This window comes from Anolis sagrei, chromosome 8 (genome assembly GCF_037176765.1).
Source record: "Anolis sagrei isolate rAnoSag1 chromosome 8, rAnoSag1.mat, whole genome shotgun sequence".
NCBI classification, from domain to species: domain Eukaryota; kingdom Metazoa; phylum Chordata; class Lepidosauria; order Squamata; family Dactyloidae; genus Anolis; species Anolis sagrei.
In genome coordinates this window covers 9,540,827-9,557,849 of record NC_090028.1, presented here as the reverse complement: position 1 = coordinate 9,557,849, position 17,023 = coordinate 9,540,827, and the positions used below count along the sequence as shown (strand labels likewise).

At 40.9% G+C, this 17,023-nt stretch overlaps 1 protein-coding gene across 3 annotated transcripts in view; it reads left to right on the top strand.

Moving 5' to 3' along the window:
• NFATC3 (nuclear factor of activated T cells 3) overlaps positions 1–16,823 on the top strand; it is an 86,086-nt gene extending 69,263 nt beyond the window's left edge. For all 3 annotated transcript variants that reach the window (XM_060788499.2, XM_060788498.2, XM_060788497.2), the window contains one exon: positions 6,967–16,823. In XM_060788499.2, the coding sequence (XP_060644482.2) occupies positions 6,967–7,091 (125 nt within the window). In that variant the 3' untranslated portion in view covers positions 7,092–16,823. The remainder of the gene's footprint in view (positions 1–6,966) is intronic.
• Positions 16,824–17,023: the final 200 nt, after the last annotated feature.

Sequence of the window (17,023 nt, the reverse complement as noted above, 5' to 3'; positions counted from 1 at the left end):
CTAATCAAGGTGGTCAGTTGAAACATTCACACCTAGCTCCAACAGACAAGACTCTTTTGCCCCATCGTGGTCATTTCACAGATATGTAAACCCAATATTCCTAGTTCCAACAGACCTCACTACCTCTGAGGATGCTTGCCATAGATGGAGTATGGGAGTATGGAGTGGTGGAGTATGGGGAATATAGACCTTAACATGTGGGAGTTGTAGTTGCTGAGATTTATAGTTCACTTACAATCAAAGAGCATTCTGAACCCCACCAACAATAAAATTGGGCCAAACTTCCCACACTTTATCCCCATGACCAATTGGAAATACTGGAAGGAATTGAATGATTCAGGGGAGAGCAGGCTTGCTCTCCCCTCCCTGTTTAGAGTTTCAGAAGCAGCCCTCCCCTTGGCTAAGAGACTGGCCAATCAAGTAAGGGAGGGCTTTTGGTAGGACAGCGTACCTGTCCGAACGTATCTCCTTCTACGTCCCGCCTAGGAATTTAAGATCTTCTGAGGGGGACCTGCTCTTGGCCCCACCCTTCCACCCTTGTTACAAACGAGATTGCCAGGAACGAGGGACAGGGCCTTCTCGGTGGTGGCCCCCTGCCTGTCGAATTCACTCCCCAGGGAAATTAGATCATCGTCATCCCTCCTCTCTTTTAGAAGGAAATTAAAAACATGGATATGGGATCAGGCCTTTGGGTAATCTGGCAGACTGACAAGGACAATGACGACAAAAGCTTTGGAAATGGACTATGATAAGATGAATGGACTCACTAATTACAGAACTCGGAGAAACGATGGCCACCAGGCTGGCTTTTTTCTATTAGATTTTTTTCTATTAGATTTTATTATATGAATTTAATGTTTTAATTATTTATAATTACTGTTGTTTGTATTTTACTGTATTGAATTGAAGGCATCAAATTTGTGCCGGTTGGAAGCCACCCTGAGTCCCTCCTAGGGGGTTGAGAAGGGCGGTGTAAAAATACCCTAAATAAATAAATAAATATTACATTGAGAATCAGAGTCTATTTCATCTGACTTCAGTTGCTTCAGTCTTTAGGCTGTGGCTGGAATGCATAACCCCATGTGGCCTTTAAAGTATACGTGAGATACTATATCTGGATTGTATGCCCTCCCCTTACCCCAGATGTTGTGCCTGCCAGCATCTAGTTAGAGTGCCTGTTTGCATTGATGTCTACATGCATATGCCTGACACACATAAGCCTACAAAATTGGGGTGTGCAAATTCAGCTTACGTATGTTCGGCCGAATACATATGGTTCCTTTTTTAATGTATCACAGATACAAACATTAGGGAAGGAACTGCAGTACAGTCATTACCAATATCTGAGAAATTAGTGTGTGTTCTCTGCTGTGAGTGGATCTAAATGGCTTTCACTCTGCTTATAAATTTGAATGCTCTTAATTTTGCTTTGCCTTTGTGCTTTTTTGGATATTTCAGTTGCTCATGCCAGTCTGCTTAATGGATGGACATTCATCTATATAAATAAAAATGTAATGTTCGTTTGTGGGATTAACATAACTCAAAAACCACTGGACAAATTGACACCAAATTTGGACACAAGACACTAGGCCTGGGTAACAACGGAAAAATTTGTTTCTAAAATCGATTCGTTTTTTTGAGGTTTTTTGCATTTCGATATTTAAAAGAATTCCGAAATTTTCCTTAAAAAAAGTTCGATATTTACGAAATTTCGTAAATGGTAAAAAAATTACAAAACAATAACAAAACAATAACGAATCGATTCGTTAATGGCGGCCGCGATCGCGCAATACGCTAAAAAAACTTCTGAAGCTTCCCTCTCCCTCTGTTGTTGACTGTTGGTGTGATATTATAATTTTTTTTCACTAATTAAACAAAAAACAACTATAAAACTTGCCCCAGACATGCGGAAATAATAACGAAACGACCTCAAACCAATAACGAAACGAATACATAACGAAATACGAAGCATTTACGAAACGAATTGAAAAATTCGTTACGTTTTTAAGTTGCTCCAGAATGGTTCGTTATCGCTTCGTTAACAAAAAAATAACGAATTTTTAACGAATTACAAATTAACAAAACGAAACCGCCCAGCCCTACAAGACACCTAACAACCCAATGTATGTCCTTCACTCCAAAAATTGATTTTGTCTTTTGGGAGTTGTAGTTGCTGGGATTTATAGTTAATCTAAAATCAAATAGCATGATAGAATTGAACCAACCGGTGCATACAGGACTCCCGTGACCAACAGAAAACACTAGAAGGGTTTGGTCTTTTCATTGGCTTATAAAGATATTATCACAATATGCAAACTTATAAAGATATTATCACAATATGCATTTCGGAAATCCTAAAATGAGCATTCTTTAACACAAATATTTGCCAGTGCATGAGCATGGTACATCTTTCGTTAATGTCTAATTTATCAGTACCATATACAAATAAGTAATGTGTAAAATAGAAAGCACCATCTACAATGATCCCAATAACCTGAGCACTGCAGATGTGTAACAGTCTTCATTATTCAAATATGAGAAATGTTAGATCTGATCTAGATCTGGCCAAGGGGAAAAAATCATTAAACTATTGCAGATTGGATATTCAAATAATCTTGATCTGTTTTTTTAATAAATCAGTAGAAACAAATGTTCTTTTATTTAGATGAATTGCAAATAATTCCAGCTAGCATCTATTCGTTGCAGCTAATTTTCATGTAGGAAAATATATAAAATTAATTGTGCTGAAGTCCTGCTGTTTGTTCCAAATCAGCAGACTTTGCTGTGAGTTTGGGAGTTGTTGTTTACCTACATCCAGAGAGCACTGTGGAATCAAATAGTGAAGGATCTGGACCAAACTTGACATGAATATTCCACATGCCCAAATATGAACACAGATGGAGTTTGGGGGAAATAGACCTTGACATTTGGGAGTTGTAATTACTGGGATTTATAGTTCACCTACAATCACAGAGCATTCTGAACTCCACCAACGATGGAATTGGGCCAAACCTCCCACACAGAACCCCCATGTGGGCCACAGCAACGCGTGGCAGGGGACGGCTAGTAATCTATATAAATAAAAATGTAATGTTCGTTTGTTGGATTAACAGAACTCAAAAACCACTGGACGAATTGACACCAAATTTGGACAGCATACACCAAACAACCCAATGTATGTCCTTCAATAAAAAAAATGATTTTGTCATTTGGGAGTTGTAGTTGCTGGGATTGATAGTTCACCTACAATCAAAGAGCATTCTGAACCCCACCAATGATGGAATTGAACCAAACATGGCACACGGAACTCCCATGACTAATTGAAAATACTGGAAGGATCTGGTGGGCATTGAACTTGAGTTTGGGAGTTGTAGTTCACCTACATCCAGAGAGCACTGTGGACTCAAACAATGATACATCTGGACCAAACTTGGCACGAATACTCAATATGCCCAAATGTGAACACTGGTGGAGTTTGGGGGAAATAGAATCTTGACATTTGGGGGTTGTGGTAGCTGGGATTTATAGTTCACCTACAATCAGAGCATTCTGAACCCCACCAACGATAGAATTGGGCCAAACCTCCCACACAGATGGGCCACAGCAATGCATGGCAGGGGACGGCTAGTTAGAAAATATATTTATAGTCAGTAGATTTGGTTGTTATTCTGGTGAAGGAACTTTTTCATTTTTTGTTGTTATTATTGCATACATTGATAGTCTGACAATTACTCTATCAAATAGTTCGTTTATGCTAAGAGATATGCATGCCTTTCCCATACCCAAAGTGGTTCACAATAAAACATGCAATAGTAGAGTATATAACAAACAATCCTAAGAAATTCTTATCCTATGTAAAATTGTGCACATTGGCTATATTATAATGTAGTCATGTTTCTGTAGTTTGAAGGCAAGTTTCTGTAGACTTCTAGTTAAAAGTTCAAAAGAGAAAGCAGAGCGTTCCAGCAACTTTATCAAATGACAGTTGCCACCTGTTTAGCTTGCAACTATAACTGCCTCAAAATAATTTCTAAATAGTCAGCAGGTAATGAAGGAGCCTGCAGTTCCAAGGTCTCAAGCTACATATGTAGCGTTGCTTTTCTCCCTTTGCTATTTGGGATAGCAAGCATAAATGCATACAGTTTAGGAGCTTATGAAATTGAGAATTGCTTTTATATCCAGAACAAGAACTTTAAAAAATATAAGGGGCTTTTAACAGTGCCCCCCCCCCCCCCACTAGTACTCCTGCTGTTAGTGCATTCTTTATTAGATGAATTGTCACAGTGCTTTACACACACAAACACACACACATATATAACAATGCCAAACTCTAACACTTTGGCATTGTTTTTATAAATAAATAAATGTAATGTAATGTAACGTTCGTTTGTGGGATTAACAAAACTAAAAAACCACTGGATGAATTGTCACCAAATTTGGACGCAAGACACCTAACAACCCAATGTATGTCCTTCACTCAAAAATTGATTTTTGTTATTTGGGAGTTGTAGTTGATGGGATTTATGGTTCACCTACAATCAAAGAACATTCTGAACCCCACCAACGATGGAATTGAACCAAAATTGGCACACAGTTCTCCCATGACCACCAGAAAATACTGGAAGGGTTTGGTGGGCATTGACCTTGATTTTGGAGAGGGTGGGGGTTGATTTTTTAAACAACATTATTGTTAGGATTTCTTTGGGTTGGAGCAAACATTCCAGGAGGTTGCAGTTTCTATTGCTGTAGTTCTTGATTTGGTTTTTTAAAACTCGAAATAGTGTAGAGAAGGCCATGTATAAGAGACTGAAAAGAGAAACTTGTTCTGACAACCTTAAAACCCTTAGGTCCATCATTCTGTTGAGGTTCTCCTGAAGGCATCTCTTTCTGTGAGCTGTTGCCACAATTGCTGTGCTTGGAGTCAATGACAAGTGGACAGATATGGAAGCGTTTTCCGGAAGGGAATGTAATATGTGCTGCAGCTCAGAACAAATCCATCCGAGCCCAAGTGTAGCTTAGACCACTGGAGTGTTGTCTGTCTCTATTTTGAGACAGAAATCCCCCTGTGCAGTCCTGTGTGCCTCCTTTTTGCTGGTGGAAGGCATCTGGTATTGCTACTATGGAGGAGAGAGGACAACTCTTAAGAGAGGGGCTGTTTCTCAGATGTATATTTATTTTGCACAGTGAGGCTAATCTAAAAGAAAAGGCTTGTGCAAAATGCAGTTGACATTTTGAAATAACTCCTTGCAGTGAGCTATTAGGAAATGCTAGTTAGTTTAAAAGAATGACATCTAATTGTGAACTGTGGCTGAGCTTAAAGATCCCACCTCTCTGGCTTTGAATCAGCTGCACTTTTGCCCCAGTCTGCTTCAGAGTATAGTTCAAAATATGGCTTTAGGGATTTAAAAAATCAGATGCGCTTTAGATCCACAATTCTAACGACTTCTGGGTCGGTTTAAAAGGAAGGAAAGGAGAAGGGAGAAAATAGAAATGTGTTAAGACTGGTTGGTTTTGATGTTTACATGTAGGTTCATGACTGTAAACCTACTTCTTTGGATGCAGTACCAAATGGTATTAAGGCTTCAGGCATAAAGGAAATGTATGGTTGTGACTGTGGGGTAGAATAGGATCCAGAAAAGTGCATGTTCTTTGCCCTAAATTTTCAGAGGGCCACATAATGATACAGGTCTTCCTATGGTGGTCTGCTAGTGTTGATATGTCAAAGTGATCAGTCTGCTTACCAGATGTCAGTTTTCTTTGCTGAGAAGATTGCTTTTTTATATATGCGCTATAGCAAAAACTCTTGAATTAATTTATGTAGTGTGCCATGAAACCATTATCTTGGTCCGTGCCTCTGCCAGTGGATTGGAATCTTCCCTGTTCAAGGACTACTATGTAAATTGCTAACAGTATGTCCAGAAAATGTGAAATATTTTTCAGTTTTTGGGTTATAACTATTAATGTCAGATTTGTGTCCATTAATCCTCTTTCATAAATACATCCTCGTTAAATATTCACAGGTTAAGGTTTCTAAGGTTTCAATAAAAGCAAGAGAGCTCAGATGATCATCAAGTTTGCAGATGACACCAATATAGCCAATACTCCAAATACAAGAGCAGAATTCAAAGCGATCTTAATAAATTAGAGAGATGGGTCAAAACCAACAAAATGAAGTTCAAGAGGGATGAATGCAAGATACATTGGCAGAAAAAAATAAATGCAAAGAAATAGAATGGGGGTGCCTGGCTCGACAGCAGTATGTGTGAAAATGATCTTGAAGTCCTCGTAGACAGGAAGGCAAACATAAGAAAACAGTGTCATGCGGCAGCTAAAAAAGCCAATGGGATTTTGCATAAATAGGTGTATAGTGTCTAGGTCCACACTTGGAATCACACTGTGTCCAGTTCTGGGCACCACAAATGAAAGGATATGTTGACAAACTGGAATGTGTCCAGAAGAAGGCACCTAAAATGAGCAAGGGTCTGGAGAACAAGCCCTATGTGGAGCAGCTTAAATAGCTGGGCGTATTTAGCCTGCGGTAGAGAAGGCCGAGAGGAGACATGATGAGGGCCATGTATCAAGATGTGAGGGAAAGTCATAGGGAGGTGGGAGCAAGCTTGTTTTTTTTGTTTTTGTTTTTTGTTTTGCTTCCCTGGAGACTAGGATGAAATAGAACAATGGCTTCAAACTATAGGAAAGGAGATTCTACCTGAACATTAGGAAGAACTTCCTAATTGTGAGAGCTGTTCAGCAGTGGACTCTCTGCCCCGGAGTGTGGTTTCTTCCTTGGTAGCTTTATACAGAGGCTGCATGGCCATCTACTGGGGGTGCTTTGAATGTGATTTTCCTTCTTTTGGCAGAATGGGGTTGGCTTGGATGGCCCACAAGATCTCTTCCATCTCTATGATTCTATGAACAGAAAACTGGGGAAATACATTAATTATTTTCTTCTTTTCTCTTTTCCAGTGAATGAAATCATAGGACGAGACATGTCTCAGATCTCTGTGTCCCACGGAGCAGGAGCGAGCATCCACTCTCCGCATACATGCTCTGCAACTTTGGAGGCAGGATTATCGGATGGAGTTCAGTAGCAATTTACACTTAGGAACTAAGCAGTCCAGAAAACTTCGCACTTTTCCTCTACAAATGCTTCGTCCCCTCCTTAGAATTTCTGTGCTTCCGACTTTGTGGCCTTGATGACATAGAACACGGATCCTTTCAGAGCCGTTCTGGGAGATTTGGGTGGCAGATTTGGTTGATGCTTCTCTCTTAGAGACGGAGCAATTTAATTCTACCTTTTTAGGATGCTGTAAATTAATTTTGTAAAAAATGGACACGAGACACAAAATACTTTAACCTTCGAGAGAGATACCAATGAGCTTTCTTTGTTTTGCGCATTTAATAGAATTATTTTATATTAAGTGCTTAATTGTATGGAGAAACATAGTTTTGCTCTCAATATGCACAGTACTGAATGTGGGGATTTTTTTAAAAAAAATACACATCTTATATGCTGCTTTCCCTTAGGAGTGATATTAGGATTGTAATATAAATTTATATATTGGGGAGGGGGGTCTTTTTGAAGAGCCTTTAAGCTTATAGGGTTTGAAAGAGAATTTTTTTATAATGAATTATTTCAGAGGCACAAAAGTCCTTGTCATCTTAAGCCAATGCCTTTGGAAGTCTTGTTGTATGAAAGGTGATGCGCATTTTCTTTAGGTTTTTTAGGAAGCAAAGCCAAATGTAAATCTGTGTTCTTTATACACTGAAAATCTTTGGTAGGCTGCAAAGAGACCATTCCGTTGTGGAAGTATTGGGATAAGAAAAATGACATTCCAAAGTCTAACGTTTGTAACTTTATAGCCCTTACCAGTTCAGGCCCCTACTGACAAAAACACTTGGACTTTTTTTTGGGACAGTTTCTACAAATGCACATTTTTTAAAAGAGACAATTAAGATTTTTGGATTTTTTTTTAAAAAAAAGCCATAATCTCTAAGGAGGCAAGGGTTTCCCCCACTGTTCCGAAATCCCTCAGGTAGGGTTTTTCACTCAGTCTGTGTCTTTTTATGTTAGATTGATTATTTATCTCTCTTGTGACTCAGATGTGCTTGTTAGCATATTTTTGATGGCATTGTGATTCTCCTGTTTATTGGGCAATAGTCATATGCCTCTCTAGATACTGTTGACGTGCAGCTGTCAACATACTTCGCAATTGGTTTTGCTCACCGAAGATTGCTAAAAGTTGCAGCTGGGCCTCATCACACTAGAGAAAAAATCCACTTAAAATCTGGCTTCTGCCTTCTGTAGAATTCTGGGGTTTGTAGTTTAGGGAGGAGCCTTTAACAGCCTCACTAAACTATAAACCTCATATTTATTTATCTTGTCAGGAGCAACCAGACATTTGTATTACATGTTTAACAAAACAAACAAATAGACAAAACATAGATTTTGCAAGCTTGGTAGTTGATTAAATGTCCTTTGACCAGTGGCTGGCCACTTGGAGTGCCTCTGGTGTTGCTGCAAGAAGGTCCTCCATTGTGCATGTGGCAGGGCTCAGGTTGCATTGCAGCAGGTGGTCAGTGGTTTGCTCTTCTCCACACTCGCATGTCGTGGATTCCACTTTGTAGCCCCGTTTCTTAAGGTTGGTTCTGCATCTCTTGGTGCCAGAGGGCAGTCTGTTCAGCGCCTTCCAAGTCGCCCATTTTTCTGTGTGCCCTGGGGGGAGTCTCTCATTTGGTATCAGCCATTGATTGAGGTTCTGGGTTTGAGCCTGCCACTTTTGGACTCTCGCTTGCTGGGGTGTTCCAGCAAGCGTCTCTGTAGATCTAAGAAAACTGTTTCTTGATTTAAGTCGTTGACGTGCTGGCTGATACCCAAACAAGGGATGAGCTGGAGATGTCACTGCCTTGGTCCTTTCACTATTGGCTGCTACTTCCCGGTGGATGTCAGGTGGTGCAATACCGGCTAGACAGTGTAATTTCTCCAGTGGTGTAGGGCGCAGACACTCCGTGATGATGCGGCATGTCTCATTAAGAGCCACATCCACTATTTTAGCATGGTGTGTTCCACACTGGGCATGCATACTCAGCAGCAGAGTAGCATAGTGCAAGAGCAGATGTCTTCACTGTGTCTGGTTGTGATCCCCAGGTTGTGCCAGTCAGCTTTCGTATGATATTGTTTCTAGCACCCACTTTTTGCATAATATTCAGGCAGTGCTTCTTGTAGGGCAGAGAATGGTCCAGGGTAACTCCCAGGTATTTGGGTGCACTGCAATGCTCCAGTGGGATTCCTTCCCAGGTAATCCTCAGAGCTCAGGATGCTTGTCTGTTCTTAAGATGAAAAGCACATGTCTGTGTTTTAGATGGGTTAGGAATCAGCTGTTTTTCCCTGTAGTAGGCAGTGAGAGCACCTAGAGCTTTGGAGAGCTTCTGTTCAACCATCTCAAAGCTCCCTGCTTGAGCCGTAATGGTACAATCATCAGCATAGATGAAACTTTGTCCCTTCTGGCAGTGGCTGGTCATTTGTGTAAATGTTGAACATGGATGGGGCAAGCACGCTCCCCTGAGGCAGGCCGTTCTTATGTTTCCGCCATCTGCTTCTCTGTCCCTGGAACTCAACAAAAAAGCTCCTGTTTTGTAGCAGGTTTCACCAGGTGGGTGAGGTGGTAGTCCTTTGTGATATTATACATTTTTCTCAGGAGGAGGCAGTGGTTTACAGTATCATAAGCCGCTGTATACACCCCATAATTCTGCAGGAGGCGGAAACCTGATTTTAAGTGGATTTTTTTCTCTAGTGTGATGAAAAGTTCGTCCAGTCTCTGAAGACGTCGGACAAACCCCACTGTCTAGTATAGGGAGCATGTAACAGACTGATTAAACCAGCGAAATCCATTGTAGATCTTGACAGATTCTGAGTTCTCATGCTATCAAAGATGCGCTCACTCTTGCTAGATAGAGGCAATATATTGCAAAAGGCAGTCTTTAGGGGCAGTGACTTCCACAAACTCTTCTTGTTCAAGCACCAAGGGTTTTTTTGTACTTCACACAAAAGACAATGGATTCCCAAAATCACAACAAACACAAATCCACTACAAGTCGTAGTACATAAATCACAAAGGTAAATGTTTTTTTTTCCAACTTATATAATATAATATTAAACGTATAACCAACTTATATGATGTAGCATGGAGCAATATACAATGAACAAAAAACTGTTGTTTATACAGTGATTTTACATCAGTAACAAAAGTTGAGTCTTTCTTGTTGTAAAGCAGACTTCTCTTAAGGGCATAAGATCCTTTTCTTTCTCTAAAGATACTCTTGAGTGGAGTTTCCAGTCCCTTGTAAGAGGATATCCACGTAGAGGATTTCCAGACTGGTTTAGACTAATGTCTTCCTCAGGTGGATAAATGTGAAGGGTACAATAAAGTGGACATCAAGTTCTCCAAAATAATAATTCTTCCTCAGGTGGATAAGGGTACAATGAAACAGTGGATCTAAAGGGAATATACACAGGTGGCTAGAACATGTCCCGAAAGGGATAAATATTTCCATATGTTGCTAACATGTAATGCGTACAAAGTAAAAGAGGCATCTCTCTCCATGTACCAACCTGGGCCCTTTGATCCTTGGGGGAGGTCCTCCTTTCACCCCTACCAATCTCACAAGCCCGTCTTGTGGGTACAAGGGAGAGAGCCTTCTCCTCTGTGGCTCCTCGACTTTGGAACTCATCACCTGGAGAGATCAGGAAAGCCCCTTCACTAGAGATGTTAAAAAAGAACCTTAAAACCTGGCTTTTCCGCTGCGCCTTTGGTGAATCGGTGCACATCATGACATTTTGCACCCTTCAACGTTTTTTGCCACTGGAGCTCACGTCCCCCAAATTGGAAGTTTAGCCTCACAACTCTGTGTTTTATGAGTTCCCTGTTAATGTCCTGCTCCTATTTTATCTCATTCGTTTTTTAATTGTTTTATCCTGTATATGTCGCCCACCCATTGTTATAATTATTGTGATTGTTATGTTATTTTATGACTGCTTTTTTTTTCTCTTATGTAATTTTGGATGTTGTTATTTGTCGTTTATGCTCTGATTTTATTGCTGTAATATGTTGTCCGGGCTTGACCCCATGTAAGCCGCTCCGAGTCCCCACCGGGCAAATGGTGGCGGGGTAGAAATAAATATTATTATTATTATTATTATTATTATTATTATTATTATTAGGTTCTCCTAAACCATGCTCTGCAATGCCTTGATTCTGTAGCAAGCACATGGCCAACACGTAGAAACTAGTATATGAAGTGAAGCAATTAAAGGGGCCCAAACCAGGTAAAGCAGGTAATTTTTTTTTTCGTGTCAGGAGCGACCTGAGAAACTGCAAGTTGCTTCTGGTGTGAGAGAATTGACCGTCTGCAAGGACGTTGCCCAGGGGACGCCTGGATGATTTGATGTTTTTATCATCCTTGTGGGAGGCTTTTCTCATGTCCCCGTTTGGGGAGCTGGAGCTTACAGAGGGAGCTCATCCACCTCTCCCCGGATTCAAACCTGCGACCTGTCGGTCTTCAGTCCTGTCGGCACAGGGGTTTAACCCACTACGCCACCGGGGGCTCCCAGAGCAGGTAATGAAAGTGTTAAAGAGCTATACACTATAGTTTACAGGAAACATTGGTATGAAATGGTTTCATTTAGACCATTGGGATGTACAGTTTTTAGGGTAAACATCCAAAAGGCTTCACGCTGTAATAATTTAGTACTCAAATCCAAATTAGAGGGGTGTGTGACAACCTCTAAAACCAGCACCCGGAGTGATTCTGCATTATGATTTAAATCAGCAAAATGTTTATTAAAAATTGATTTTTTTACTGATGTAAAATCACTGTATAAACAACAGTTTTTTGTTCATTGTATATTGCTCAATGCTGCATCATATAAGTTGCTTATACGTTTAATATTGTATTATATAAGCTGAATAATAATCATCATCATCTTTATTTATACCCCACCACCATCTCCCCAATGGGGACATTTACCTTTGTGATTTATGTACTACGACTTGTAGTGGATTTGTGTTTGTTGTGATTTTTGTACTTCCCCTCGCATTTCCAGCAGCCAACGCTGTCAAGGAATAACATTCACACCATTCTTGTAGAATCTCAGGTTTTTAGTTAGAAACAGCAAAAAAAAGTTAAGTCCAGCACTCAAACTGCCAAGTGACGTCACTCCATATTAATATTTCATACAGCTGTCACTTAGAGAAGCCGTACTAATTTGAAACGTGCAGGACTTCATATAATCCCCACTTGATTTCCATTAGTCTGTGTTTAGATAATGTTTTCCCCTAAGAAATCTGACAAATCAAGTGTATTGAATGTTGGCTAGCCAAACACACTGGAAGACCCCAATGCAAGATCTTGGGGTGCCACTGGATTCCGAAAAAGCTGTTGATCTTTTAAAAAAATTATATTGCAAGAGAAGTCTTAATTGTGTATAAAATATTGATGCTTTTTAAAGTGATTAGCAGCAAGGTGAGTGTTTTGATTCTGGCTGTCAGAGGCGGTAACATCTGTCCAGAAAACCTGATTAGGAAACCCCGTGAGCGTTAGGGAGTTTATTGTAATAAAGAACCTACCCTATATTCCGGCATATAAGACGACTGAGTGTATAAGACGACCCCCAATTTTTCCAGTTAAAATACAGAGTTTGGGATATACTTGCCGTATAAGACTACCCCATTTCCAACACACCAAATAATTTTTTTAAAAGCATCAGATTTGATTTCAATATGATAATTTTCCTATTCCTGTACCTCCTTCTCTGCCTCTCAGATCTCGCACATGCGCACTTGCATTCTTTGGGAGCGAGATCTGAGAGGCAGAGGAGGAGGTACGGTAATAGGATACAAGGGCGGGCCAGATAGGTAAAAGAAGTGTGTTTTTTCTGGGCCCAGAGCCACTCTATCTCTTTTTTCCATACCCCGGGCGCCCCGGACGCCTGCAGCTTGCTCGGTCCTTCACTTACACCTTCCCAGTGAGGCACCCCTTCACCATCGGGACTGCATTAAGTCCACGAATCCTGATGAATTGATTTTCTTCTACTGTTCTTGTACAGAGTCGCCCTTAATGCTTTCATACAGTCGCTGCATACGGCAGGGAGGCGGCCAGTGCCATTTTTGAGCTCCCCCCACCATATGCAGCAACCACAGATTCTCCAATCCAGATTGGAAGTTTCAGCACCCGCTCTATAAGACAACTCCTGGCGTATAAGATGACTCCCATGCATAAGGCTACTCCAGCATATAAGACAACTCCCGCGTATAAGATAACTCCCACGTATAAGACGACGCCTGACTTTTGAGAAGATTTTCTTGGGTTAAAAAGTAGTCTTATATGCCAGAATATACGGTACTTTAAGTCTCCTTTTGGTGAGGCAAAATTTTATTTTATTTATTTATTTCGAACATTTTTACCCTGCCCTTCTCAACCCCTGGGGGGACTCAGGGCAGCTTACAATTGGCAATAATTCAATGCCGCATCATAAAATACAGAATAACAAATATAACAATTAAACATGAACATAAAGATTAAAACAGTATACTTACACTCTGATTAGCTATCGCCCGTCTTGTGACTGTTTAGCTAGCCATCTACTAATGATTACTCTGCTTAACTTATCCAAATCCTTTTCCATGCCATAGTCAAACATTATCAATTGTACTTTAATCTGATTGCCTGAAGACCTGGTCCCACAGCCACATTTTAACCTTTTTTCTAAAGGTGAAGAGGGATGACGATGACCTAATTTCCCCAGGGAGCAAATTCCACAGGCGGGGGGCCACCACCGAGAAGGCCCTGTCCCTCGTCCCCGCCAAGCGTGTTTGAGACAAAGGCAGGGCCAAGAGCAGGGCCTCCCCAGAAGATCTTGAGCTCCGAGGCAGGAATCGCAAACCAAATTGGTCCATTACCCCTAGCACTTCTTGTAGCATAAAATATTAAAGCACATTTTATTGGCTTTCAGCAGAATCATATGCCTCTTCTTCACAGCAAAGTTTAGAGTTATGTTTTAAATATGGTTAACTTTCAATAAAGCTTTTTTGAAGTTTTCTTTTTTACAACAGTATTTTAAGAGGAGGAAAGGATGCTGCCTTCCTAAGAACGGCTACTTTGACTGTGGCCGTTGTGTGGGTCTGCATCTGAGAGGTGTCCAAAATGATGTAGCACTCCCCTTACCTCCCCAAATACTGCTTCTGCTTTGCCCCTGAGGGTTGTAGCCTCTTCACTTCTTTTGCAGTTACTAGATTGCCAAGTATAATAACACGTATTAGAAATCAGTGGGCAGTTCTGGCACTTGGAGAAAGTAGCCCCTCTAGCATTTCTTTTCAAGCCAATCTGTCTTTTTTAAAAAAGCGGAACGAAATGTGGATATATTGTCGAAGGCTTTCATGGCCGGAATCACTGGGTTGTTGTAGGTGTTTTCAGGCTATATGGCCATGTTCTAGAGGCATTTTCTCCTGACGTTTCGTCTGCATCTATGGCAAGCATCCTCAGAGGTAGTGAGGTCTGTTGGAAGTAGGAAAATGGGTTTATATATCTGTGGAATGACCAGGGTGGGACAAAGGACTTTTGTCTGCTGGAGCTAGGTGTGAATGTTTCAACTGACCACCTTGATTAGCATTTAATGCCTTGGAAGTGCCTGGGGGAATCTTTTTTGAGAGGTGATTTGATGTGCCTGATTGTTTACTCTCTGTTGTTTTGCTGTTGTAATTTATAATTTTTTAAATACTAGTAACCAGATTTTGTTCATTTTCATGGTTTCTTCCTTTCTGTTTAAATTGTCCACATGCTTGTGGATTTCAATGGCTTCTCTGTCTGGTATGACATGGTGGTTGTGAGAGTGGTCCAGCATTTCTGTGTTCTCAAATAAAATGCTGTGTCCAGGTTGGTTCATCAGGTGCTCAGCTATGCAGGGGCGGCTCGTCCATTACGCAAAGTAAGCGGTCGCAGTACACTTTTTTTGCCAGGGGCGCAGAGGCACCTATGTAAATGCCCTTCGACCACGACTTGAGGAGCGCCCCCTTGGCTCACAACAGCCCTAGCAGTCCGGGGGGAGCCTTGGCTTCCTTGCCTCACTGCAGGGCGATCCTCTTCCCGAAGGGGCTGGGCCTTTGAGCCTCACCTAGCCCCTCTCATTCCTGCTCCATATCAATGATTGGTTGGGGGGGGGGGACACAAAATACTGTTTGCTTGCCGTTGAAAATTACCTAGGGGCGCCTCTGCTGCTATGGCCATTAAATGCTAATCAAAGTGGTCAGTTGAAACATTCACACCTAGCTCCAGCAGACAAAAGTCCTTTGTCCCACCCTGGTCATTCCACAGATATATAAACCCATTTTCCTAGTTCCAACAGACTTCACTACCTCTGAGGATGCTTGCCATAGATGCAGGCGAAACGCCAGGAGAAAATGCCTCTACAACATGGCCATATAGCCCGGAAAAACCTACAACAACCCAGAAATGTGGATAGTTGCACTTGTAGCACTTCACGCCTTTTCATGTGTCCTTTGTGATGGTGGCTGTATTACCGGTTTCTTGCTTGTGATGGGTCTCCAGCAACCAATGTTTTCATTGTCCAGAGCTTTCTGTTTTCTGTGTATGATTCACTCCTAGAGGTCAGGGGTGAGAATCGGGCACCCTTCCATATGATACTGCATTGCAGCCCCCAACGTCCTTCTTTGCAGGCCATGCCATGTCCTTCAGGGCTGAGGGGAGTTGCTTTGCAGTCAAGACTGGAGTGATGCTTGTGTCCCACCCCTTTCTCCTGAGGAATTTGGATCGACGCTGTACATAAAATGGGGGAACCCAGACAATCCCATGTTGCTATGCACTAAGTGCGCAGTCTGCCCTGCGCTGCTGCGGCATTTCAGCCTTTCTCCCTTTGAGAAAGATCCCGCAGTGGTGGAGTTGGTGGGTTGTTCACAGAACCTTCTGATGCCTTTGAATACCTTGATGCCTGTAGATGTAGAAATGCTTTCCTATTTAAAATGAAAAAAAGTAGACTTTGGGTACTAAAAATTGTTGTATTTGCCTTGTAAAAGCTTCAGTACAAGGGTCTTAATTTTATCCTTTTTTGCTTGTGTGATACCGTAGGTAAGACTGTTAATTTTGTGTATTGTAGTGGATATTAAAGCACACAATCTCCATTGGACTATGCAATTTACAATTTTCAGCATTTACCTTACTAGTCTCTTCTGCCTCCAAATCTATAGTTGCTTTCTGTGATTGTCTCCATTTTTAATAATTAAAAAAATTGCAGAAAGCATTAATTAACTCTTTTATAGAAAGAATAGAGAGGCTTTTGTAAATCAAGCGAGGAGGCAGCGTATGGCCCATTTGAGATGGGCTCTCAAAGTGGTCTTGGTTTTACCAGAGTTCGGCCACAATCTGTAAGAAACCCTTCGTCAGAAAAACGGAACTGCCATCCTTTAATAAACCAAAGATTAAAGAAATTCAATGGCAAAATTTTGTTCGGATGCAAACAAATCTTGGGAAGCTCTATTTTTGATACACAGAATGAATGTCATTCCTTGAGGTTTGGAGATTGTTCAGATTGACGTTTTTATATTTAACCATGTGGGACAATAATGATTTTAAAGACTAAAAAAAGGTTACATTCTAGATGTTTACAGAGCCTTGTATTGTAATTTCATGTACATTTGTGTATTAAACATTTTGTAAGTTATGATTGCAGTGCTCCAAGCAGAAATACAAAGGGAAACATGCATTTTAGGCTCTTGAATCATAGTGTTGAAATAAAGGAGAAAATGCATAAATGTGTAGGAGTCATCACTCCGCAGTGGTTTGCAGGTCGCTGTAAGTAAAATTCTCTATAATTTTGGTTCACAATGAACATTGGGGTGTCTGAGCTGGAACTGGAGCCCTTTCCAGGATTCACTGGGACCGTGTTAATATTATATATATATATATATATATATATATGAAAATGTAATGTTAGTTCGTGCTACCATCAGAA